The sequence below is a fragment of the Gymnoscopelus microlampas genome, assembly GCF_963454915.1.
Source record: "Gymnoscopelus microlampas genome assembly, chromosome: 11".
NCBI lineage: Eukaryota > Metazoa > Chordata > Actinopteri > Myctophiformes > Myctophidae > Gymnoscopelus > Gymnoscopelus microlampas.
The window spans coordinates 31,940,667-31,966,065 of record NC_139948.1 but is presented as its reverse complement, the minus strand read 5'-3'; the positions used below and the strand labels follow the sequence as shown (position 1 = coordinate 31,966,065).

The window sequence follows — 25,399 nt, the reverse complement described above, 5'->3', positions numbered from 1 at the left end:
TCAGAGGAGGGCTGTGGACAGTTCAGAAACCCGCCTACCAGTGACATCATCGATGGGGAATCCAAGCTAATAGAAACTGCAGGCTTTATATTCCTGAAAAATGAGCATGCTATAATAGAAGTCACTGTTCTTTCGTTAATAAAAATAAAAAACTTGAAATATTGTTTGATAAAAAAAACATGGCTAACGATGATGTCATTGGTAGGCAGTTTCTGAAGTGTCCACAGCCCTCCTATGAGACACAGACCGCCTAGATTTTTTAAATACCATTTTATGATGAGTGTTAATGACGACCAATTATATGAAGAAAGGTTGAAAATGGGTGAATGTATAGCCTACAAATACATTTAAAATGAGACCCAATGTTTCAGCATTGTTTTAGGCTATATCCAATCAGGTAAACATTTTTGTGTGGTGGGCCAATGTTATAGAGTCTATGGATGGATTTTAGGGTGCACACTGGGTAGGTCTATATAATATAGACCTACCCAGTCCCAGTACCCACCCTAAAATCCTAAATCATCCAATCATAGACATTGATACCAACGCTTCCATTCAAAACTCTCGCTCCATGTTTTCCAGCCCGCCCATGTCTCGTCCCACTCAGCACCACAGTCTTTGTCAGCTCACAGCATTGACAGCCAGCCACTGTAGCCACTGAATCCGTTGTGAGGCAGACTGCTCTCTCTCTCTCTTCACTGTCTGGGGTGTGTAGTGTCTCCATGCAAGACTGGTGAATAGGCTCCGACTTTAACATTTTTCTCTTCATTTGCTCCTCGCTCTGCAAAGGCTAGGCAGTAAAACAAAACAACAAAAAAAAGCCCCTCTCTTAAGGTAACAAAAACGCAAGTTTATATTTCAAGACTTATCACTTTGTCTTAACAAACACTGCTGCAATGTCTGGAGAAGACGCACCTGCTCAGCAGCAGAACGACGTGGAACAGAAGCAAGAGACCAAACCCAGTGAAGAGCCCAAAACTGATGCCAAGGCGGAATCACCACCACCTGCCGCCGAGGCTGCAGCGGCAACACCCGCAGCAGCGGCCGAGAAGGAGAAGGAGGCTCCCGAGGAGGACACGTTCACCTACCGCTCCCTGGTGCTCACCGGCTACGGAGGCTATGACAAAGTGAAGCTGCAGGTGAAGAAGGGGAAGCCCGCACTGAAAGCCGGAGAGGTCCAGGTGCGGGTCAAGGCGTGCGGCCTGAACTTTGCCGACCTCCTGGCCCGACAGGGTCTCTACGACCGGCTGCCGTCCCCGCCCGTCACACCCGGCATGGAGTGTTCCGGCGTGGTGGAGGCTGTGGGCGAAGAGGTGACGGAGAGAAAAGTAAGCCGCATCTCTTTAAAGCTCTCATTCCCTCGTCAGCTTTGTTCTTTTGCCATCTAAGCCCCGTTTCATTCATCGTCTGGAGTATTAAGTTCTTTCAAAATGTCTCATAATGCTACTACAGCCATGGGCGTGTCATTCTGGCTAGCTTGATAATGGAGCAGCCTGCCCAATATTTTGGGATCAATGATTGATTGATTGAATACGTTATTAACAGTTTGCAAAAAAAGCACAAAGTACAGTTTAAACCCGACAAATACAATGCTAAATGGATTGAAAAGAAAGCACTGTGGCTTGTCTCCACTGGGGTCCTGTATATTCAATTCATAGGAGGTTGGTATTATTAATCAATCAATTCGTAAGAGGCTGGTATTAAACTCATTCGTCAACAATGTTGTGATTTAACCTGTAAGCATATACCTTTTTTAAGATTTCACTGAACAATAAAAAAAAAGTATGGCTGAGTTAATAATAGTTGTACGCCAGGCTGCGTTTTATAACGATTTGGTTAACTCAGCCATTCATTCACAGGTGTGTAATCTGAGAGCAGTTTGCTGCCTGCCTGTCCCGGCTAATTTGGGCCAAAAGTGATAATAATAATTAAACCATGAAGTATGCCAAGCGTATGTTTTCACTCTTGTTATTGATTGATTACCAAAGTGTTTCATTGGCAGTGACTGGGTAGAGTTCAGTGAGGCCAGTAGTGAGGCGGCAGCGCCCCTCGACCGTCTTTAATCAAAATGCGTTCCCTCTGCGCACAAGATTGACAGCTCTAAGTTTAGGAGCCGTTACCTGCCGCGAGGGGCGTTGCAGATCAAATGGATCCATTCATTTCACAAGCACAATTCCAAGTGTACATTTTGAGTTAACTGTTGTCCAGACAGACGCATGCAAATATGCGGACTATACGACGTACTTTATACCTTTTACAGCGCACTCTGTTGTGCTTTAGATGTGATGTGTGAGCAACGGCACCGGAGACATTACAGTCACCGATGCCTTTGTTATCGAGAGCGACACTGGCGCACGCACGCACCGTGCACGCACCGAACGGAAAGGGCGAGGCGCTACAGCATGATATGAGAAATGTGATCAGCACACGCGCTCTTTGTCAACAGATATTTCTTTGCTGCTCATGATGAATTTGTCAATCCTCAATCAATAGCCTAAAGTGTTTTAAGTTCCGAAGAAATTATGTTACTGCAATTAAGCTCTCTTATGCCACACAAAATGAAATAGCATAGATAGGCTATTATTTGTGTATAATTAGGAAAGGTTTCTAGTTAGAATTGAAGTACATCATTGATAACCCTGAAATGACGATTGAAAAGTGTTGCCTCTCACTTCCATATAGATGACATGATGAGTCATGTAGCCTATGACCGCAACTTGGATGGCATCACCACGGTAACGCCTTTTACAATGCAACGAGAATATGAACGCATAATGTTCGGCTACACATCAGTCAAGGATGAGTCATTCAATGTTTTCTGTAATACAGTTATGCCACATTTCCCCAACTGCAATGAAATAATCTGTGAGTAATTCCATGCTGATCCCTTAACTTGAGTGAGTCTTTACATATAGGCTAAAGCTAGTCTAGCTGGGAGTGGCACATGCCTGTCAAGAGTAAATCCTAATTTATACTTTGTTGCTTGATTACTTGATGGACTCAAGGCATACAGTTATTTTGGACAACTGACAAAGCATACATTGGGAATGAATTCATTGGGTTGAATATTGAAGACTTGAATAGAGAATGACGTTGGTCCTCAACGGTCCAGTAGCCATATAAACCCTATGACCCAGGCTTATTAAATGCTTTATAACCTCTTTTCAGTTTGTCAGTCATGTAGATTGGATTTAAAGGTCAGACACATTCACTGACACTCATGGCATGCATGCCTGCACACACACACACACACACACACACACACACACACACACACACAGACACACAGACAGACAGACAGACAGACAGACAGACAGACAGACAGACAGACAGACAGACTGACAGACAGAGAGAGGCATCTTATCCTCACAGGATTTACACTTCCCCATCTTCCCTCAGCCCCTGGTTCACAGAAATAAAGAGCCAATCTTCCTAATGGATAGAGACCTCTGAGATCTCTGTGTTTTGGCAGCAATCACGGAGGGAATGTGCTGACCCTGGCCTGGTGGCAGAGAGTTTTTGGGAGGCTCACAGCTCACTGCAGCCCTCTCTCTATGTTTCTGTCTGTCAGACAGACAGACACAGTGTCTGCAATTTCACACATATGTTGTAGTGTAGGAATGCAAAAAGTATGAACACAATCTCATCCCATCAGCATTGTACTAAACACTAACATGTGTGTTGTCTTCTATTTGTCTTGACACTTAATTTACACAGTATTTATTCTCATCTGACTATTACAGATATCTAACGTCTGGGGCCCAACCATTGAAAATTGATTAAGTACCTCCACCTTCACAAAAAACGCATGACAGACATAGAAATTGACCAACCATGGACGTCCTTAGGCCAACCATGTTATAGCCCATGCAGCAAATCTAAGGCGTACCTGACTTTCTGTGTCAAAACCCGGACATGCTGATTTGTGATTCAGACCCTCCGTTGCTGGAATTGATGATGTAGGACAGTGAGTCTGACCATGTGAAACTACCAAGTATTCGACCTCGGACAGTTCCGTACTCTGAAAATGCTTACTAAGAGGTAGACAGTTTGTACGTTGAACACGAGACCAGAGCAATACTGCAGTAGTGACATCACCCTAAATGACCCAAGGAGTTGAGTGTGTGTGTGTGTGGGGGGGGGTATAACAGTGACTAAGTTAGAAAAGAGGGCAGGCATGCCAAATCACATCAAAGCACCCTTGACACTAAACGTCAGCAATTTCTTCTGCAGACCCCCCCCCCCCCCCCCCCATTTTCTTTTGGTACGTTTTAGTAGGATCTGACCCATATGTTCTCAATTATCTTCCTCCGGCCCACATTGTCAGTCTGGTATTTCCTCCTTCCCTCCCTCCATCCCACCACCTCTTTATACTTCCATCCCTCCACACCTCCTATCCTACTAACATCATTTGATCCCTTTATTATTTCTATTTGTCTCCCCCTTTCTCTTTCAATTCCACCTTCAAATCCTCCATCTCCCTTTCTTTGTACCATCGTTTTTTCCTCCCATCTATCTATCCCTTCCTCTATTTTTATCTCCATCTCGCCCCTCATCATATCATGATCTATCTACCCCCCCCCCCACACACACACACACACACACACACTGTCCCTGTCCCCTCATCCTTCATCCTTATGTGTTTGACGTCTATCCTATTCCTTACATCCCACAGGCCTACCATCTCTCTGGCAGTTGTTTCCTACTTGTTTTTGTTTTTTTTAACCACAAGATTACCCTTATAGCTTCACTTACAGAGCCTGATGACGATTGGCCATAAACTGCACAGAGAGGAGAAGATCAGACCCTGACTAACTTGAAGATAAACAGGCCTCAAAATATTCCAAAAGCTCTCTGTTTTATTTTGTCCTCTTTTGGCCCATACACAGGGGGTTTGCTTGATGAATCATGGAAACTTTTCATTTAGAAAATACATAGCTGAATCAAGGTAACACTATTTGCCATGTAATAACGTAACGCTGAGAAAAAAAAAAAGATAACTTCCCCTTTGGCCACATTTTGTTGCCAGGAGGCTATGACAGATGCATGAACAGGGCGTGGCTTTGGTGCTACCGTCCACATCACGCTAACCGAGTTAGCGTGATGAGGGACAACAGCACGGTGACACCAGGACAATGTTATGCTGCCTTTTAATTACATTTGCAGGACAAGGGCATTGTTGGAGTCACAATTAGCCCTTATCTTGAACATTGTCTCCCTTGAGAATACTTAAACAGACATTTTGCTGAATTTAGTTTTTCTCTCCTCAAAGATCTTTTTGCTAAGGTCATCAAAACCACACATCTACTCACTTGTGTTCAACATGCCCAAAACCTGAATCACCATCTGATTAATTCCATTTGCGTGCATGCTAACTGGACATGTCTTTGTTCTCCCCCTGACCACACCATACCCAACAGCCTCAGTGCTACTACACAGTAAAAAAAAAAGAAAACAAAAGACCCTTAAGCATCCATTTGGTTCTGTTTCCGTTTGTACACTTCTCAAGAGTTAAATTAACACCAAGGATTTACTGTGTACAGTTCATGCAGTAGAGTGAAGGCTTAATCACTCAACCTCAAAAATAGCCGATCTACAAGCTCACAACATGTCATGGTGGCAGTGGGACATGTTGTAAGCTTGTAGTTCTGATATAAAATAAACTAACATTCAAAAAGAATTCCGCCTATATTGAAATGTCCAAAATTGAATTGGAACGCGAGAATTAACAAGGGACATGTAGGAAATAGGAAGGGGGGGGGGTCAGACAGTGAATATGTTGTAACAAAAGTGTCACAAGGCTTGATCGTCTGGCCTTGACTGTGTGTTTGTGCGCGTGGGTGGATGTGCGCGTGGGTGGATGTGTGTGTGTGTATGACAGCATCTCACATGGCTTCCGTGGGCTCAGAAGAATAAATGCTGGTGAATGTGATACATGCGTCATTGTGTGTGTGTGTGTGTGTGTGTGTGTGTGTGTGTGTGTGTGTGTGTGTGTGTGTGTGTGTGTGTGTGTGTGTGTGTGTGTGTGTGTGTGTGTGTGTGTGTGTGTGTGTGTGTGTGTGTGTGTGTGTGTGTGTGTGTGTGTGTGTGTGTGTGTGTGTTTCCTGTGAAGCCCCAACTATTGATTGTGCCACACTGTACCTCGAATTACACTGGTGAAGCTGGTGAGTTTGTAAGCTCTGAAGAAAGAAAAGCAAAGGAAAAGTCAACAGCATAAATAATAAAGGGAAGGAAACAAGCCGGACAGGGGCAGACGGATTAAATGCTGCAACAAACTCAAAAAGGAGAAGTTTTGGAGTGAAAGTATAGGGAAAATAAATGAATCAACCTCATAGAGAGAGAGGGGGGGGGGGGGTATAAAACAGGGAAGAGTGAGAAGGATAGAAAGGGAGATTCTCTCTAATTGGAGTGGATAGACAGCGAGGCGCATGGCTCCCTCCGGGCCATTAGGGAGGCCCGGGCGGAGTGGGTATGTTCCCAGGAGGAGAGGGCTTGTCTTGTGCTCAGCCATGGGGAAGAATCTGGCAGGGCCACTGATGAGTGGAGAGCAGCCAGGGGGAGAGGATGGGGCCCATTGTCCTGTGTCACTGATGAGAAAGAGGGGATACAGGACACTCCTCACGGAGGGAGGGATGGATGGATGGAGGGAGCTGGGAGTAAGCTATGTGCTGTAGAAAGTGAGACACAGAGGGAGAGCGAGAAGGAAGGGGATGAGGGGAGAGGGACCAATCGTAGAAGGTGGAGGGCGGGGGAAGGAGGGGACGGGAAACAAACGCAGACAGGATGAGACGGGGGAATGGAGAAAGGGAAGGAAGACCTTCTAACGTAGTGCCGTGGAATGGAGTCAGGAAGTAAAAAAAAAGAAGAGCGAAAGAAGGGAAGAGCCGAGGAGTTGCGACATAGATTTGGGAGTGGGTTGGGGTGGAGGATGAGTAGAAAGAAAACAGGAAGTGAATTATAATGCTGTGGTTGTCTCTGTTTCCTGTATCCCTCAAAGTGTTCTCTTCTGATTGGACGGTGCTGCAGTGGGGTGGGAGGTGACAATAGTGGCTCGTCCTCAAAGATTGGAGGATTCTGTCCTGATATAGCCCATTCAGGACATGGGGACACAGCAACCAAAAAATATGAGAGACTGTGTGTGTGTGTGTGTGTGTGTGTGTGTGTGTGTGTGTGTGTGTGTGTGCAGCATACTGCACACAATCCTCTGTCGTTGCTGTGATGTTTATTGACTTCAACGGTGGCTTGTCCATTGTGACAACAGTGGTTGGGAACGTACAGTGCAATAATGTGGAATAGTGATTATGTAACATCTTCCTTGTGCTTTGACAAAACACCAATGACATACTGCATGATCATATATAAAATGGCTCTTGTTTGCTTTGATGCATTATTATTACACCAATACTTAAAGTGTTATGGTTATTTTGTCTTTTTTTCCCAGGTGGGCGACAAAGTGATGGTGCTGAGCCGCTGTGGGATGTGGCAGGAGGTGGCGGTGGTGCCGGCTACCCACACCTTCCTCATCCCAGAGGGAATGAGCTTCGAGGAGGCAGCTGCTGTACCTGTCAACTATGTCACCGCCTACTTGATGCTGTTTGACTTTGGCAACCTCCGGTCCAATCAGAGCATTCTCATCCACGCTGCTGCAGGTATGGAGCAGCAAACAAATAGACTGGAGTCTAAAAGATTGGGATGTGCAAGAAATAAGCAAATAAAGCAATACAAGATATGGGCAAAATGCATACAAACACAAACATTCAGCTACTTTGTGAGATCCAATGAATCGTGTGATTCCATGGTGCTTTCAGCAAAAGCTAAGTAGAAGGTTTTTCTGTTTGCCCAAAACCAAACAAGTTCTCTGCAGACAAAATTGTTATATACAAATTGCGGCTACACTTTGAGCGCTGAATGTTAGACCCTGTCCCCACCACAATATTCTGCCTTATTCGCCCTTCCTCATTGGTGTAATCTGCGGTGATGTTCAGCTAGTTAGAAAATCTGAGATGCAGGAATTGCTGAAAAGAACTTTGGCAAGTGAATGCGTTCATTTGTTTTATCCGTAATTACGTCATCTTGTTTTCACGACCTCATCAAACTAAATTTCCGCAAGAAGTATGCTGCAGCCTTTAGCTTGTATATGCGTCTAGAGTCAATGCATCATAATATTGTAGTTCAGATTCAGAACAAGGATGCTTGAATATGTGTCCAAGGAAACGCCCTAGACCGTTTACACTGCCAAACGTATTGTTCTGCTGTCCCTGTTTATGCATACCTTTTCTATATGAATCATGGCAGTTGGAGAGTATCCTGCTGTCCAGCATGATGTATGGTCATGGAGCACCTGGAACCTTGAATGTGGTGGGGGGGAGTGTGTGATGCATTGAGCGTGAGAATCAGTGATTTTAGTTACTGTGTATACATGAGCAGGCCAGCTGGACAGAATCGGAGAGCCATTATCCAAAAGAAATTGATCTCTCTCTTGCGCGCACTCTCTCTCTGTCTCTCTTTTGCTTTCACTGCAGTGCATACTGTAAGCGTTGATGATTCCAGACCGCAAAAGACATGCCTTGCTTTTTGGAATAGTACATGTGGGTGTTAATGGCAAGGAGAACTTAGCACAGATGAGCTCTACAACTATGCTCTCTCTGCAAGAGAAAATGTCAGTCCCTTTCCCTGAACACTGGAAGGCTTCCAGTCCAGGTGTGGTGTCCCTAGTGGCTCTTGACCGTCACAGCAGTTTCAGTAATGAACCTTGATTTGTGACATTACCAGGACAAGTGCAGTGTTCACAAACAGGCTCATTCACCAGTGGGATTGTACTGCAGTTACTCATAGATTAACGGCCCACAAAGGAATCTACAAGTGCTTGTTTTCCCCATATCATTTGGTTTATGTCATTCAACAGCAGAGATGACATCCATGTGAATCTCATATTGTCAGGGGAGGGGGGGGGGGAAGAGGTTGTGTATGTTTCTTGTAGGCAGATTAATATGGAAGTGTGGTGTCCTAGTCTTTCCCCCCCTGGCTCTCCCCCCTGGTTCATTTAAGGCAGCTTCTCTTGTTTCTCAGGGCAGCCTGTCAGTCTTTGCTCACCTGCTGACATTATTATGATTATTAAAAAGCACAAAGAATATATGTAATAACCATAATGAAAGAAGGAAAAAAATGCACATACTATAGAACCCCTCTGTCACTGTTTATTTCTGTAAATCACCATGGCCCTCTCATTCACTTGCCCGCTGTTTACACCATTTATGTGCAGTCAGTCCTGGCTCATTAATTTGTAATACATGTATTTCTGCCGTGATATACAGTTACCCACTGTAACTGCAGATGATGTAATGATAGCAGTACCATGGTAATAAGCTAATAATTATATTACTAGTCCTAGAGATGTACATGTCACCTCATAGTTCCTAACATCTCCTTAATGTCGTTAGTCCCTGATTAATGTCAGAAGATCAGAGATACCTGCAATGATGAACCCCAGGAAAAGGGAGCATGTCTGTGTGCCTGTCTTATTCAGGCTGTTTATTCAGCAGGTGTTTTGAAAATGCTTTTGTGATAATGAAATATACTGCAACCACAGCGTTCTTTATGTAATTCTGTGGTTCCACTGGTTTGGTCTGGTAACTGTATCAACATAACATTCGACCAAGATGTGACAAGTGTTTAGCAAAACAAGATTTACTATTGGCGACAAGTAACAGTATCACGCAGGTGGCTTGACTCACAGCCTGGAATGTTCCTGAATACAGCAAAATCCAGAGTGTCAAATTCACAAAAAAGTGACCCTTAAGGGTCATGGATCCTCTTATCACAACAGCCATGGGCAAATCTTTTGATGAATAACTTTCTCTGTGCATCAGTCTGATCAATTATTATAATTTATATTTAGCCCTATATATTTATAAACCCAGTACAATCCACTTGGTCGGGAGGAGCAAGCTGAGAAATGATCATGGATCTACTGTATATAACGTTGCACAATGATGGCTCTATTGTGCAAATATAACATTTCTCAGTAAGGCCCTTGACACAGCGCTTAAGGTTGTGTGAGCCATTGTCATATAATGGTGTGACCCTGACCTATCATTGTGGCCGTGGCAGGTGATGCCATTCAACTTATATGGCATTGTACAAAATTGTAAAAACTTTGCTCTTGAGGGTCAGATGACCAATACACAATGGCTGGCTGATGGTGCTTACACTTAGTCAGTCAGTCATTCCCGTGTGTGTGTGCGCGCATACGTGCGTGTGGTGTGTTTGAATCCTGGCGTCGCTGACGAGTGCTCAGCTGCCTCTCTCGTGGGTCACTCCTATCTTCTCTCTCCAAACAATAGCTTATTGTTTGTCCTTCCATCCCGCCTGCCTACTCTACTGGACTGTACATCTGCATCCTCCCATCCTACGCACCCCCCCCCCACACCACTCCATAACCCCCACCTCTCCACACCCGCCACCCCGAAACCCTCCCGCCCTCCAAGGGCTCAAGATGACCCTGCTATTCCCGTGCCGACTCCTTGTCGTCTGGGGAACGCACACACACGTGTTTCCCCAGTGTTTTCTCCAGAGAGTCGGGGTAGAATGAAGTGCAGTGAAATTTGGCTGTGACCAGCCAAAAGCCTTTCCTATGACCTGTCCATGAACCGGGCCCAGTGTTTATGGACCTGGCCAGCAGCCCTGCCACCACGCCCACACACTACACATTCTTCATGCTTATGGTACTCCGATGCATCCAATGATGACGTCCGTGTCTCTTTTATCTGTGAGTTATTGGGTGGGCTAAAAAGAAAAAAGTGGAAGAGCCCTACATTTCCTTGCAGATGGTCCATGTATAAACTATGAACCGAGTTAATTCCTAGAGTCACAGTCTCGGACATCTTTCTTGTGCTTCACAGGGCCTTGGCTTTCATGTGGTCCTGCAATGGTAAAGTGGGTAGAACATGGATCTCAACTTCACATCCATGGGATGACAGAAGTGTAACAGTGTAGAGTCCAAGGTCCTTGTCAGGGAGGATCCATTACTCAAATCTACTAAACAAAGCTGAAAGTGCTTTAGTCTCCTCAGCTTCAGCAATCTTTGAGGAATCCTTGACAGTTACTCCAGCAAGCAATCGTTCAGAGAGGTTTATCATTGATGCTGGAACTCCACTGGCACAGGAGCTTTTGTCTTGAGGATATTGACTTGAGAGTCCAGCTGTGGTCTCAATCTTATGTGAATCATGACAGAAGAGTTTCCGGTATATGTTCCCTCAGTGTGCCCTCAAGCCAAATTTATACGTGGCCCATGTCATGCAGGAAAATGTCCGATCTGCAAGCTCAATATGCATCTCACTCTGACGCTTTGCGAGATCTGCTATTTTTGATGCGCAACACTGGCGCACAACCAAGTGTCAGGCTTCAGTGCAGAAACAGCAACTTGAAGATATGCGATTTTACTATTATCTAGACACACAGTGACACACACACACTACAAACACAAACAAACTAAAAACCATACAGGGATGACTGGAAAATCTGTAAACAATGTAATCTGCTAGAAACAGAGGGGGAGCTGAGGTAATACATTTGGGAGAGTGAATATGAAATTAATTCAAGGAAAAGCAAAGAAATGCATTTTTAAAACATATCATCACTTGTTTCCCTCCACGCCTGTAGCTTTCATTCATTATTCAATCGATAACAAAGCTCTTCAAACGTTACAGTAGCTTGATTGTAGTTCAGTACATCTCTCAACTCTTATAGATCCATAATTCTCGGCAGCCATGATGGAAAAAATGTAAAGTCTATGCCTTCAAAGCGGTTTCCTGTTCTCTCCCCCAGTCTGTCAACTCAGGAGGTCGTACGCTAGTTTAGAGAATGCTAATTCAAGCTGACCGCTGAACAGGAGTCTCGGCTGTGCAGTTGAACCGTCTCTCTGTGTTCTCTGGGCCTGGCATTACCCAGAGGCAGATCAGCTGCACTGATAGGAGAGGGAAATGAGGGCAACTTCCAGTGTACCCACCAATCACATCGCTCTTTTATGCACTCATCACCGCTACAACCGTTGACACACGACCCCATCCCCCCCCCCCCTCCCTTCCCTGCAAGCACACACACACACGCACAGGTGTGTTTGAGAAGAAAACCTCCAAACTGTGCTCGGTACACTGACTTTCTCTGTCTGTGCGTGCGTGTGTGCGCTGGTGTGCGTGTGTGTGTGTGTGTGTGTGTGTGTGTGTGTTGCACCAAAGAATGTGTATGCACCAGTTTGTGCATATTTTGGAGGGAGTTTATGGTAGGAAGAATGTGCTTGTTTGCATGCGGTTATATCTTGGAGTTTATGTTAACAAATATTTCCTTTTTCTGACTGCCTGGGGTGTTTCTGTGCTCTTTGTTGTTTGTGTGCACGTACGTGTGAGTGTTTGTGCTAACAAGCATTGTGAGAGTTCTCGGTCAGGAAATCGCAGGGACTGCCTCCTCACACCCAGTAACTAAAAATGGGTTTCCTCTATGCCGCACAGAGTGAAATCTACCACCGGAGAGAGAGAGAGAGAGAGAGTGAGCATATTAAACCGCCGTACAAGTCCACAGCGTACACGCACACATACACACACGCAGGCAGCCCAGTAAAAACACAAGGTTACATAATGAATAGTAATACCTCAAAAGCAGACATTCACAGTCAACCACAAACCCTATCTATTTGGATGGGTACTGTAGTACATGAGCGCTGCTGTCTATATAACCTAGCCATCGGAAAGAGCAACGCCACCAACATTCCTCAACGGTCATTTATTTTATCCGTCTTGTTGACGTTGTCGCGGATCCACTGCTAGTTTGGGTAGGAAGGGATTCTTGGGCCTGTGTTTGTATTCCATACTTTGTCGGCCACAGCCTAATGATAGGGTGAGGAAGAGGAGAACTGGTGGAAGAAACCTGAAAATAAGCACGGGAAGTCACACTGAAAACGAGCAAGGAGCTATGAAACGGGGGACCATTCAATCTCGCTGGTGTTGTTGGCACAGTGGCCAGTGGGCGCTGACCTTTACCCCACACCTGGGATCGCGGCACAGCAGAGGCATAATAAATACCACACAATGTGAGATCTTATTCCTTTTTGTTTTAAAAAACCTATACAGTTCGTTGGGGCTCTGTACGTGGTCCCCTCTATATTAAATCTCTTTGGTGGAAATAGCAGATCTATAAGCTCAAAATGCGAGCTTAGATCTATAAGCTCAAAATGCGAGCTTATAGATCTACTATTTTCATTGAATGTACGCTGCAGAATAGGGGTGCTAGGGTTCATGTGACTAAAACCTGTGTGGAAGTAGGTGTGTGTGTGTGTGTGTGTGTGTGTGTGTGTGTGTGTGAGCGAGAGAGAGAGAGCGCATGGATTTATTGGTGTGAGGTTCAAGTGTTATCCTTCCACTTTTTTGTAAGTCTGAAAAACATTGCTGTTGTCCCCACCCACCCCTGGTTGTTGAACACAGGGTGTGGAACACCAACAGTGGCCCCAATGTCAGGCTGGATTCCACTGTGTTTTGGGGAAAATTCCTCTTCTCTCTTAAGAGTCATGTTATGCAGGCCAAGTGCAACCGGTGCCAAAATGTGAGTATGTGTGTGAGGATATGTGAGGGAGACAAGAGCCCTGTGTGTGTGTGTGTCTCATTTCTCCCTGCATGCCCGCCCCGAGAGACTTACTAAATAGATTAGATTGGTGCCTTTGACATTCCCTAATTTCCCAGTGTAAACAATTCAATTGAATCTGGTTGAGAACAAATGGAATTAGTCTCAAGAATTTCGTTGAGTTGCAACTTTGTCCTTGGCCCAAGGAATGGGGTTAGTGTTCAGGGATGACCTTAAGTCACCCTGGGAATCTCATCTCTTGGGAAAGGCATAGAGAGAAGGGGCACATGGGAGGTGTGCTAAGCTATAGGGAAATCAAATCAGGAAGCCAAAGGAGCATTGGATGCTAAATTAATGGATTAAAGGCGGTTTAATATTTGAATCTGTTCACATATTTGGTAAGATTTGCAGATACCAAGAACCTTTCTCATCTGCTCCATGCTGCGATCTCCCTCACGTGTGTGTGTGTGTGTGTGTGTGTGTGTGTGTGTGTGTGTGTGTGTGTGTGTGTGTGTGTGTGTGTGTGTGTGTGTGTGTGTGTGTGTGTGTGTGTGTGTGTGTGTGTGTGTGTGTGTGTGTGTGTGTGTGTGGAGGGGCTCTTGGCAGAGCTATTTGGTCTTGTGATCAGGGTCCAGTCTTAAGGCCAGCATTGTGGAGCTGGTTCTCAGGGGATCATGGCACAGGTGTCCTCATTCTCCCACTATCAAGAACATGGGTTTTCAACTGGTGGTCCGTGAAGGTATTGCATGTGGTCCCTGACCATGCATTTAGTAATGTAGGAAAGTAAAGATTTGTATTATATTTAATTTTATCGACCACTATAGTTGAGAAACAGTGTGCTGTGCCCATATCAATCGCATGTGCTTGCTCATACATATGTTGCAATGAATCAGTTTACATGAGTTTAATATGGAAGGTTAAGAGAACAGAATAAGGGCAACCACGGGAAAGGAATGGATCAGTGGTTCTCAATCTTTTCTGAGCTCTGGACCACTAGCATATCTCAGTTAAATAATGACTGTTAAGGGCTTGATTTAAGGCCTTTATTTAATTTCAAGCTTTTTCCCCCCACACCACACCCATATCCCCACTCCCAACACAACAGTGGTCCCCAGGTTGATTCTCAGTCAGGGTGGTGGTCCCTGGTTCATAATCAGTTGAAAACCCATGATCTAGAAGATAACTTGGGCAGGGTACAGTATCGTTCTTTGGGGAGATGCAACAGTCATAACCCACATTCTAGGGTAAGATACCCTGTGCACACCATTTTAAGGCATAATCTCTTCTGTTAAGATCATCTCAAGTTTTTTTAAATGGGTGTAGACTGAACCAGGAGCTGCTTATTTTCAGATTTGTTCAGTATGCTAAATAAGGCTGAGCTAATTACAAGATGAATGACTTGCTGTATGAGAGGAGCATACTTTATAGTTTACAGTAATGTGTGAACACTAATGTTAGAGCACATATGTGTAATTGATCGATGTTACTGTACGTTACTTTACACTAGACTAATCTACTCTAGTCTAATTAGATGCTGTCTGTGCTGTATATGAAAGTGTTCAATTGGGTAGAGGTGCTCATTATAGCCCTAGGCACACAGAATATATTGTTGCTGTCATGCAGAAACCTTATATCTCCATATTTCGACTTTTTCTATGTTTTTTTCCCATTAATTAATTACAATTTCTGCTACATCGTATGACAGTGTCTCACAATATAGCTGATACTGATAGCCAATATAGATTGGCTTTTTGCTATTTATGAAGAATTTATTTGCATTCTTTGCCAATTATGACATGCCCAAAACAGGGACGCCAGGTTGAAAGTGATGGTCAAGTCTGTCTGTAGGTTGTGCTGTAAATATTTACCAATGAAAAGTATTAACAAGAGCTTGTGACTAAATAATAACTACATTAGAATCACTAACACAGGTTATTTTTTCCATTTCCTGAACAGTAATGATATTGGACATACAAGGTTTCCACCTGACAGCGATGATCTTCAGTATGGTACTGAAAACAGAGCTTTATGGCATTATGTTTTCCTCCATATATCACATTCACACATACAGTATGTACATGTATTAAAACATATTTGTTATGTCATATTATATGTGTATATATGCAGAGATACGTTTGTAGATATACTCCCTCCGCTTGTGCACATTCAAGTACCGGTATACAAGCCTTACTTGCACATACTCATAGATGGCTGGCAGTATGAGGCTTTGAAGAGATTGATATTACTATAGCTGGTCTGTCAAAGATAACCTGGCGACAAGCTCATGATGTGCCATCGAATGACTTCTATATGGCCAATGGAGGAGCAGCCAATGAAACAAAATGGTTCCCCTTGCTCAGTCATCGCAGGCAGTTTGGCCCCGGTTTCCTTGGCAACACAAACTTGGTTTCTCTCCGAGGACAAGGAAAGATAGTGATATTATAAAGCTGGCTCAACAACACTGCCAGACAACAGAAAACAGCCTTGATCTTGTTATTTCTTCACGTCTTACTTTTTCCGTCAGCAAGGAAGAGCAGAGTAATTTATGCTTTGTGGTACGGCCGCATCGCTCACCAGAAATACAGATGTTCAAGTGAAAAACACAATTATTTTTGCGTGAGCAACTCGGCTGTACGACAAAGTAAATAATAGACCGCCTGAGTTACATGTAGTTGTGCAGAGGTGTGTCACAGGCACACGACTAAGTATAAATCAGGCTTTAAGGTGGAGGTGTCTATTCAGTGCTTTTGAACTTAAGGTCCTCTCAGACCAGGGCTTGGAATCGAGAATGCCATCCTGTCTTTAACCTTTAGAAAAGGAACCATATTTTGATTGTACATTAACAGATATTGTCTAGATCTTGACCCCAAAAGATAAACATTCTTGACTCAAACATTTTTTATTTCATATTGTTTTCCAGATAGCTTCCCAGTGACCTCACCTGTATTCACACTGTTCTGTTAATTTGATGATCTTGTGACTTTTTTTAAATTTTTTATTCTTACATTGTACACTGACAATGATTTTACTGTGTAGTAGTCTTGTAGCCTTGTGGGTCTTCAGCCAAAGTTGGCCGTTTTGTTTAGAAAGGTCTAGGTAGAACCACACAAGCTCAAGCTCTAAAAATGGGATTGACATAAAAGAAAATAACACCAACATTGCACTTTATCCTGACCTGCAAGAATCCACAAAGGTGCCAAGTTGAACCTATTGACAGTGTTTGTTATCAATTTAGAAATCTGCAGGGAGAGGACAGCCTATTCTTCTTGGTAACTACCAGAAATTCATTGTAATTTAATTGAAAGATATGTCATCTTTGGTTACTTTTATGCAAGACTACTCAACAGTCCACGTATCGACTCATGTGAACAAACGCGAGTGCGTGCATTCGGTCCGTGCGCCTACCTACTGTATGTGGTTGACTGCCCGACTGGATCGTAGTGTCTTTGTATGCTTGGGAGAGTAGGAGTGTGTGCATGCTTCCACAACCAAGCCAGTAGATCACGACTTGATGAAAACATGGCGAGTGCTACAGTTCAGCAGCTCAGTTATGCCATTAAGAATAGATCTCATTTAAATGCACATGCTGTGAGTGCTCCATTTGTGTTGCTTTATTCTCTCTGGCATCAGATAAGATGTGCCCTTTATTTGGTGAGGCATGAATGACCTTTATGGACGCCTTTCAGTTCTAGTCCTCAAGTCAGCTAGCTTCCATCTCAAACAGACCCCTGCTTATCAGTAACCTATTACTCCTTGCTGTGGCTGCCTTAACAAACACTGGCTCAGACATTTACCACACATGTTCAAATACAGTCAATGCAAACGCAGATACCCAAAACAGCTCAGGAAGCACATTTTCAAAACACTTTTCCTTCAAAGGTCATTTTGCACAATGCATTGCTGATTCTGCATACATTTTTATTTCCAGTGGCACTGTTATAAGCAGTTATGCGTATGTAATTTATGGAGTCAATGAAATCCATCTCGCCTTTACTAGCAAACAGAAACCTTAGCTGAGTCAAATATCTCTTGTGGAATTTTAGGCAGGTTGTCTTGAATAAAAATGAGTCAAATATCTCTTGTGGAATTTTAGGCAGGTTGGCTTGAATAAAAACCAAAGTAGTGTCATTCGATGCACAATGGCCAGTTTCTCCAGAGTTGGATGTCTGCGTGTACATCTGTGTGTGGGTGTCTGTCTATTCTCCCCAGGGCTGCAGAGGTAATGTGATTGTGTTTAATGCTCTTATTTACCCCTGAGCCCTGTGCACAGCCATGCTGTTATTGACTAAGTCCTGCCTGGGACAATAAATAATGCAAATTACATTTTCCTGCCATAGAAAACACTTGTTAAATGGGATTTTGGGGTGCCTTTAGCAAGTGCTCCCTGTATGCCGAGTATCATTTCTACTCAGGTGTCCCCTGAGCGACCATTTCTATGACTGAAGATTGAGAGGCATAAATCCCTCAGGCTCTCCCTAATCCAGTTCGTGCAATTGCTGCGTTTCAATCGTATTCATCTGATGACTTTTAAATACAGTACATAGGTTATTAGGTTTTACAATGAATCAGGTGTACCTGTACATTAAACTTGCCTCCCCTTTTTCCACAGGTGGTGTGGGCACCGCAGCCACCCAGCTGTGTCAGACGGTGAAGGATGTGACTGTGTTTGGCACGGCGTCTGCCAGTAAGCATGAGACCATCAGCCAGAGTGGAGTCACGCACCCAATCGACTACCGCACTAAGGACTATGTTGAAGAGGTCCGCAAGATCAGTCCCAAAGGTGAGACACTTTATAAGCTACGTTGTGTGCCCGGCGTCTCGCGGACCGAAAATGGCAGATGTACAGTCTCACAATGTGTCGCAGCACTATTTTTGTTACGCGACATCATGCACAACGTAGTATATTAGAATTCAGCTGTGGCACCTTGTACAAATAGTCTGTGACAAAAGCTAAATAAGATTGAAATAACGCACCACGGACGGTTAGTATGCCTGTGCCTACCAATTGCAGTTTACATCTGTGTCTGTCCAGAATGTATCAGATATGTAGTGAAGACTTAAAAGGAATGTAATAAAAGATGTTGTGTATTTATTTGGTGATATGTAAGGGAGTTATAATCCATATTGTCCATGTCGCTGTTCAGGAAGTTCAGGAATCTTATAAAAGATGAATGTCTTCGGGTATGCCCGAAGGTGGCATATCCGTTTCCTGTTCAGTTTCCCATAGCTTTGCGTGATTGGCACGGCTGCAGACTTAAACCGGAAACACATATGACACCATCATGCGTTTCCGGTTTAAACTTGCTGTCGTGCCGATCAAGTGAAGCTATGGGAAACTGAACTGGTAACAGAAGATATGCCATCTTTGGAAAACCCACAGTCATGCACAGAGCCTATAAGCAGTAAGCACTAGATGTTAGATGCAGACGACTGTATGAAATGAAGTCTAATTTCACAAAATGTCACGTTCTTTTCTGCTGTAAAATCAATAAACCTGGAATATAAGACTAGTGATTACAGTAATAATCACCACATTCTGGTGTGCTGCTCTGGGATTGATTCTGAACGTGAATACTCTAGCCCCATTAGCTCCCACTAGCACTATTCATCAAAAAAGTTGATGATTTTCTTCCCCCCATGCACTTTTCTTGACAGAGTTCACAGCGAACTACATTTGGCGGTCACATATTTGAGACTGACAGCTTTTAAGGCAGTTACTTTCCTAGATAAGTGCACAACTCCTTTTAGTAAGCAGTGAGTATAGTAACTCCGTCTGGATCACATCAACATCTATTATACATCCCCAAAGACCCCTCAGTAGCGGCGACACAAATAGCACACGATGTTTGTCTCTAAATCAAAACGGCCCTTGCCGCTCACCTACTGCTGTGTTCCTAGCAGAGTGGAGAATGTTATATTACACTACAAGCTCATTTTGAAGTCCCCCGCCCAACGCCTCTCCTCTGTAGCAGAGAGAGACGGGGAGAAGAGAGAGCTGACAGACTGATAGACAGAACCCATCTAATTAGATGTCTGGATCAATGAAGCTCTGCTCTCTATCTGTGCCTCTGTCTCTTGTCTGTCTGTCAATGCTTGTGTGGTGTGGTCAGAGCAGAACCCTGCTGTGAGCCATGCTAGAATCGATAGAACCAGGGGTTTAACAGAACAAGGAGGGGCCAGTCTGCTTTAAGAAGCCCCTCCGGACGGAAAGAAGCATCATTCGTTAAGTCTGAGCCTACATGGCTAGACATTAATAAGCCACAGAGAAACCCTTACGGTCGGGTTACCATAGCTCTCTGCCCAGAGATCGGTTATTTATTTTCTCTAGAAAAACTAAACTCAGAGAAACATTTTATCCCCCTCGTCTTATCATTCACATGAAAAATGCCATCCTCCTCTCTCCTCTTCCTCCTCCTCTCCTCTCCATTTGACACACACTGATAACTCTTCTTCTTCTTCTTCTTTCCTCCCTAGGTTTGGACATAGTATTGGACCCTCTTGGAGGCTCAGACACTCATAAGGCCTACAATCTGCTCAAACCTATGGGCAAGCTTATCACCTACGGTAAGAAAATAAATATCTGTCGTCTGTTGTGATGGGTGACAGCCATCAACTGTCTATGTGGTACACCACAAAATCCAGATTGTTAAATGAATCCTCAGACTTTTACTGCGTATGCAGTCTCGCTTGTGACAACTTTGAATTGGTGAACCTTAAAAAATGGTCAGAAGTGTTGTACAGTATGAGAGGGTGTTAGTATGACCTTGTTAGCAAAATATCAAAAGCAAATTGATACACTGGACAAAACGCCCACGGGTTCCCATGCTAGCTACCAGATGAGCTTCTTCCAAGTGGGCAGCGTGCACCCGGTTGCTGGCCTCCCTGTTGAGGCCCATGTCCTCAAACGTGCTCTGTGTTGTGCGTGGGAAGGCCCATACACTCTCTCTGTGACCATGCCAATCGGCGACCAGCGTGCATGCAACAGTGGGCAGGGTCGGCATCCATGGAGAACAGGGCCTTTACTTTGCATGTCATAAAAAAAACGATCCCACTACCCAGCATGGTGCCCGACCCCCCCCGTCCCCCCGTCCCCGTCCCCATCCTCATCTATTCACCCTTGCAGCGCTACAGTACATCCCTCCCTCCGTTCCATCCCTCCATCGTTGGCTCTCTGCTCTCCCTGCCCGCAAGTCCTCTGCTCTCCACGTCCCTCTTTGCCGGCTACTTCTCATCCAGCTTATCAGAAGTATGCGTGGTTGGAACAATGGGCGTTCTATCCACACGGAACCTGGAATGTGTCTGAATGTAGCAGACTGGGTCCTTCTCCAGCAGCCCTCCCCTCTCTCAGAGCACACTTGTGTCCCTGTGTCCCTCTGCAGGAGAGAGATGTAAAGAGGGAGCGAGAGAGACGGAGAGAGTGATACTGTTGGGGTCCTTTGAGAACACAGTAGGGCTGAGTCTGGGGGGTGTGAGGACAGTGAGAGTTTCAGGATTCACAACAGGCAGAGCAACCGTAAAGGGGATGTGAAGCGTCATGAAAACCTCACATGAGAAGTGAAACCGTTGTCACGTGGGGAGCCTCTGTACCTATTATGCCATGCCAGCAAGAGCGCTCTTCAACCAAAACTGAGACAGACCCACAGATTAGCTAGATGTGGAAGTTAAAGCTTGGGTGAGAATGGAAAAGAATCAGTTAGCTAGGAATGTTAGCATTAAACAATAAAAGGGAGAAAAGAGAGCTGGGGTAGATAATGTCGCAGTAAATGAACCGGTCCAGAGTAGACTACCAAACAATGCTTCATCCGTGAATCAATTACACACAGTCTGGGAGACTGCCCCTCAGTTTGAGAATATACAGCCCCCCTCTTCTTCACTTCACACACCTCTCTCTCTTTCAGGCTCTCTGTCTGTCTCTGTCTGTCTGTGTCTCTCTCTCTCTCTCTCGCTCTCGCTCTCGCTCTCGCTCTCTCTCTCTCTCTCTCTCGCTCGCTCTCGCTCTCTCTCTCAGCCTCGCCCCATGTAACCCTTTCTCTCCCACATCTGTCAGGTGCAGCCAACATGCTGGCGGGCCAGAAGAAGAACCTGTTAGCAGTGGCTAAGACCTGGTACCACCAGTTCTCCATCCACACGCTCAGCCTGATCCAGGGGAACAAGTCAGTGTGTGGCTTCCACCTGGGCTATCTGGACGGGGAGACGGAGCTCATCAGTCAGGCCATGAGCGTCATCCTGGACCTGTATAGTCAGGGAAAAGTCAAACCCCGCATTGACTCAACCTGGCATCTTGAGCAGGTGTGTGCTTATCTGTGTGTGTGTGTGTGTGTGTGTGTGTGTGTGTGTGTGTGTGTGTGTGTGTGTGTGTGTGTGTGTGATGGGGGCGGTTATTGTAGAGGCAAATTCCTCCGCATGCGGGACACAATCCTCTGTCATTGCTGTGATATTTATTGACTTCAACAGCGGCATGTGACATCCATTGTGTGTGTTATTGTTGTGACATAGTCCACATTTTTGGGCAGATGTTGGGTGTTAAACCAGTTGATTGGGGACGGCATGTCAAATTGTGAAATCTGATTACCGTTATGTTGTAGTTAGTTTCATAGGGTTAGGCTAAGTGTTATGGTTGGTCCTGTGACTGTTCTTCTGTAGGGTAAAGGTTAGGGTACTGCAATATGGAATCAATGCAATGTCCCCAAAAGTTTACAAAACCTGGGTCCCACATGACATGGGCGTGGCCATACACATATTCATTCACCAGGCATCATGTGTCGAATGGAATCACTGTCGCCCTTCAACCCAACTCTAGACAGACTTAGACTGTTGAGGGAAAATTAACACGGTTGACAGATAGTAATAGAGACGGCATGAAAGGAAAGCGAGAGTACGACAAGAGTCAGTGGTGCCAGGCCTAAGTCTTCAGCTACAGTATCAAAGCCAAGACCGGTCAGTGTTCCGGCCTGAAAGAAATGCCCACTGTCCTAGTGTCCTTCTGTCTACGCCATCTGACACTCTTTCTCTGCCTTTTACATCCGGCTCTTATTTAGATCACACTAAATCTCTGTTTAGGATATTGACTGTCTGTCTGTGTGTCTATCTGTCTCTCGCTCTTTCTCTCTCTCTCTCCCTCTCTCTTTCTGTCTCTCTCTTTATGTACTCCACTCCCCAAATCTCCTTTCCTTCCTCTCAGTGTATCTTTTTCTCTTTTTCTTTCTTGTTGCTATGGTGACCTCCCATAGTCTGCGTGTGCATCTGTCTTAGGGAGGGGCCTGATGTATGAGAAAGGCAGAGCATGAGAATACAGAGGGATGAAAAGGGGAGATTGCACAGCCATTTAGTATAAAGTTTGGTAAGAGATATAGAGCAAGTGTTATATACTGGGTATTATTTTTATGACATTGTTCGTATGATCTCTTGTGGTTGTTTGTGTATTTTTGAAAAGGACAAACAATGCTGCTGAAACTTAATTAGCAAGATAATATTGATCGCCTTGAGGCTAAATGTAAATGCCACACTCTTGAACAACCCTCCTCCAACCTATCCTGTCATTCTCCATGTCCATTAATCAATGAACATGTGTGGAGTACATCTTTTGAATAAGGCATGATCACTGATATGTGGTATCTGTCAGTTCAATCTCCATCCCTATCATGTGTGTCTACCCTGTCCAGATTAATGTATGCCGATAATGCTGTAACTGCAGGTAGTCTGCCTCACATGGGGTTATCTTCATAGTAAAGATGTCTGGGAGACGGAGACATAGGCAGTAAGCACACAGAAGTGGGGTAGGTGGACAAAGCAATTAAAGTGCTTCATTAAATAGTGTGATTTCCTTTCACATTCAAGGCCTAGTGAGTAGTTCACAGATTCAACCATCACACTATTCTGTTACTGTGCTCAGCTGCACCCTTTTTTTGCTTCCTTTATTTAGTTGGACATTCTCGCAACCCAAAAGACACACCAGTTACCCCTTGTGAACTCCCACCCCCTCCGCCCATGTGTCTGTGTGCGTCCCAGTTGTCAGGGCTGGGCTTCGGCAAGGCTTTGCGTTGCTAGGAGATGGCCCTCCGTTGCCGTGGCATTGGTCGTTAGGTGGTCTGCCTGCCTGCGCAGGCAGGCAGGGATGGTGGGATAGGAGGAAGGGAGAGGAAAGTGAGATGAAGGGGAGCAAAAGATGGACACAGGAACAGACGGCAGGAGGGTTGGGTTAGACAGGCTGTGATCCTCCCCTGTGTCACTGTGACGGACAGCCAGTGTGGCCCAAGTGGGTCGATCAATCATTAAACCAGGGGCTGTCGCCATCCTGAGGTCTCACCTGTGACTGAACAAGCAGCCTTCCATTCAGTCAATAATGGTAATGTGACACAACACTACCATGTAGCCAGTTTGTCCTTGCGGTATTTCCCTGAGCTTTCAATAAACATTGTTATATAAATATATGGTTACATGAGATTTACAAATGTAAACACATTTGATTTTTAGCAGTGTTTGCATATATGATGATGTACCAGCCAGGTGAGCATAAATAATAAATAATAATGAGCTTTTGCTGAACTCCCCTCTTTCCTATAGCAGGCTTTTCCCCCCAGTTTGAACGGGACACTTTCATTCTTTCTCTCTATGTATCCCATTCATAGCATGATGTGTATATAAATAAAGTGAGGTTTTTGGGGAGTAGAAGAAGCCTAGACAATTTATGTTGGCACTTGGCAGTGCCTGGCATCAACTTCATTTTACTGTGGGAGGGATAGAATTAAAGAATGCCAGAGTTTTTATTTATCGCCTCAAACATGCGTTGGCAGATCATAAACGGGCTACTAGTACGTTGCTCTGTGAATAGATCATTTATCACTAGCAGATGAGTTTGAGCTCTTCTCTCAGCACCCACATCCTCACCTCACTTTATTCAAAGTGATGTTGTATTTTGGAAGAACCGTGGTTTGTATAGCTACCTGGCCATGTTATAATGTACATGTCTTTGTCCATATATTATCGATTGTGAGTTGTGAACCGGAAGTGGCCACTTTTCACTCTTATTGCATGGTGAAACTGATCTAGCAGATTCTACCAATATACAAAAACAAGTCCTAGTATGTAATTTGTTACCATCTGTTTTGCCTACTGGTAGTGGCGGTGCTCGTGTTACACTGATATTGCCACCTATCGATTTTTGTTGCGTTAGAGGACTACCATCAAGGGTAACAAAACATGAATCCATCCATTTTGCTTCCCCAAATTCCCAAACCAAGATTTGCCTTTTAATGTACCATATTGGCCAAATCCGCTTTGTTCCCGTTACGAGTCTAGGTTCACAAAGTACAGAAAACAAAATATAAAGATAATATTTGTCTTATATCATGCCCAGGTAGCTAATCCAACCCAATTCTATCAAAGGTTCAACACCACTTTTAAGTGCTGCCTCTTACCGTATGTAATCTCATGTTTCTTCCCTCCGACTTACAGGTGGGTGACGCCATGCGGAAGATGCAGGAGAGAAGCAACATTGGAAAGGTGGTCCTCATCACAGACCCCATGCCCGAGGAGGAGAAGAAAGAGGAGCCCAAGAAGGAGGACAAGAAAGAGGAGAAGAAGAAGGATGACAAGAAGAAGGATGACAAGAAGAAGGACGACGCCAAGAAGGAGGAGAAGAAGGACGACAAAAAGAAGGAGGAGCCCAAGAAGGAAGAGGAGAAGAAGGAGGAACCCAAGAAAGAGGAGAAGTGAGCGGGGAGGAACAGAACAAGTCAAGCAGACCAGCGGGGAGCATATGTCCTGGGAGCGGGAGGGGGGGTGGGGT

General features: G+C 44.6%; 1 protein-coding gene across 1 annotated transcript; it reads left to right on the top strand.

Annotated features, from left to right (window-relative positions):
- Positions 1-646: 646 nt before the first annotated feature.
- vat1 (vesicle amine transport 1) lies at positions 647-25,373 on the top strand. The gene is made up of 6 exons (XM_084072153.1): positions 647-1,328; positions 7,442-7,649; positions 18,221-18,391; positions 20,086-20,175; positions 21,659-21,900; positions 25,066-25,373. Exons 1-6 carry the CDS (start codon positions 897-899, stop codon positions 25,324-25,326), a joined length of 1,404 nt encoding a protein of 467 aa, XP_083928279.1. The 5' UTR covers positions 647-896; the 3' UTR covers positions 25,327-25,373.
- The last annotated feature ends 26 nt before the right edge of the window (positions 25,374-25,399 follow it).

Bases quoted from the DNA above. Each gene is read 5' to 3' on its own strand.
- vat1 (XM_084072153.1), top strand. From the start codon at position 897: ATGTCTGGAGAAGACGCACCTGCTCAGCAGCAGAACGACGTGGAACAG. The intron at 18,392-20,085 runs GTGAGACACTTT...TTTCCTCCCTAG, and splicing joins CCGCAAGATCAGTCCCAAAG to GTTTGGACATAGTATTGGAC. The intron at 21,901-25,065 runs GTGTGTGCTTAT...TCCGACTTACAG, and splicing joins CAACCTGGCATCTTGAGCAG to GTGGGTGACGCCATGCGGAA.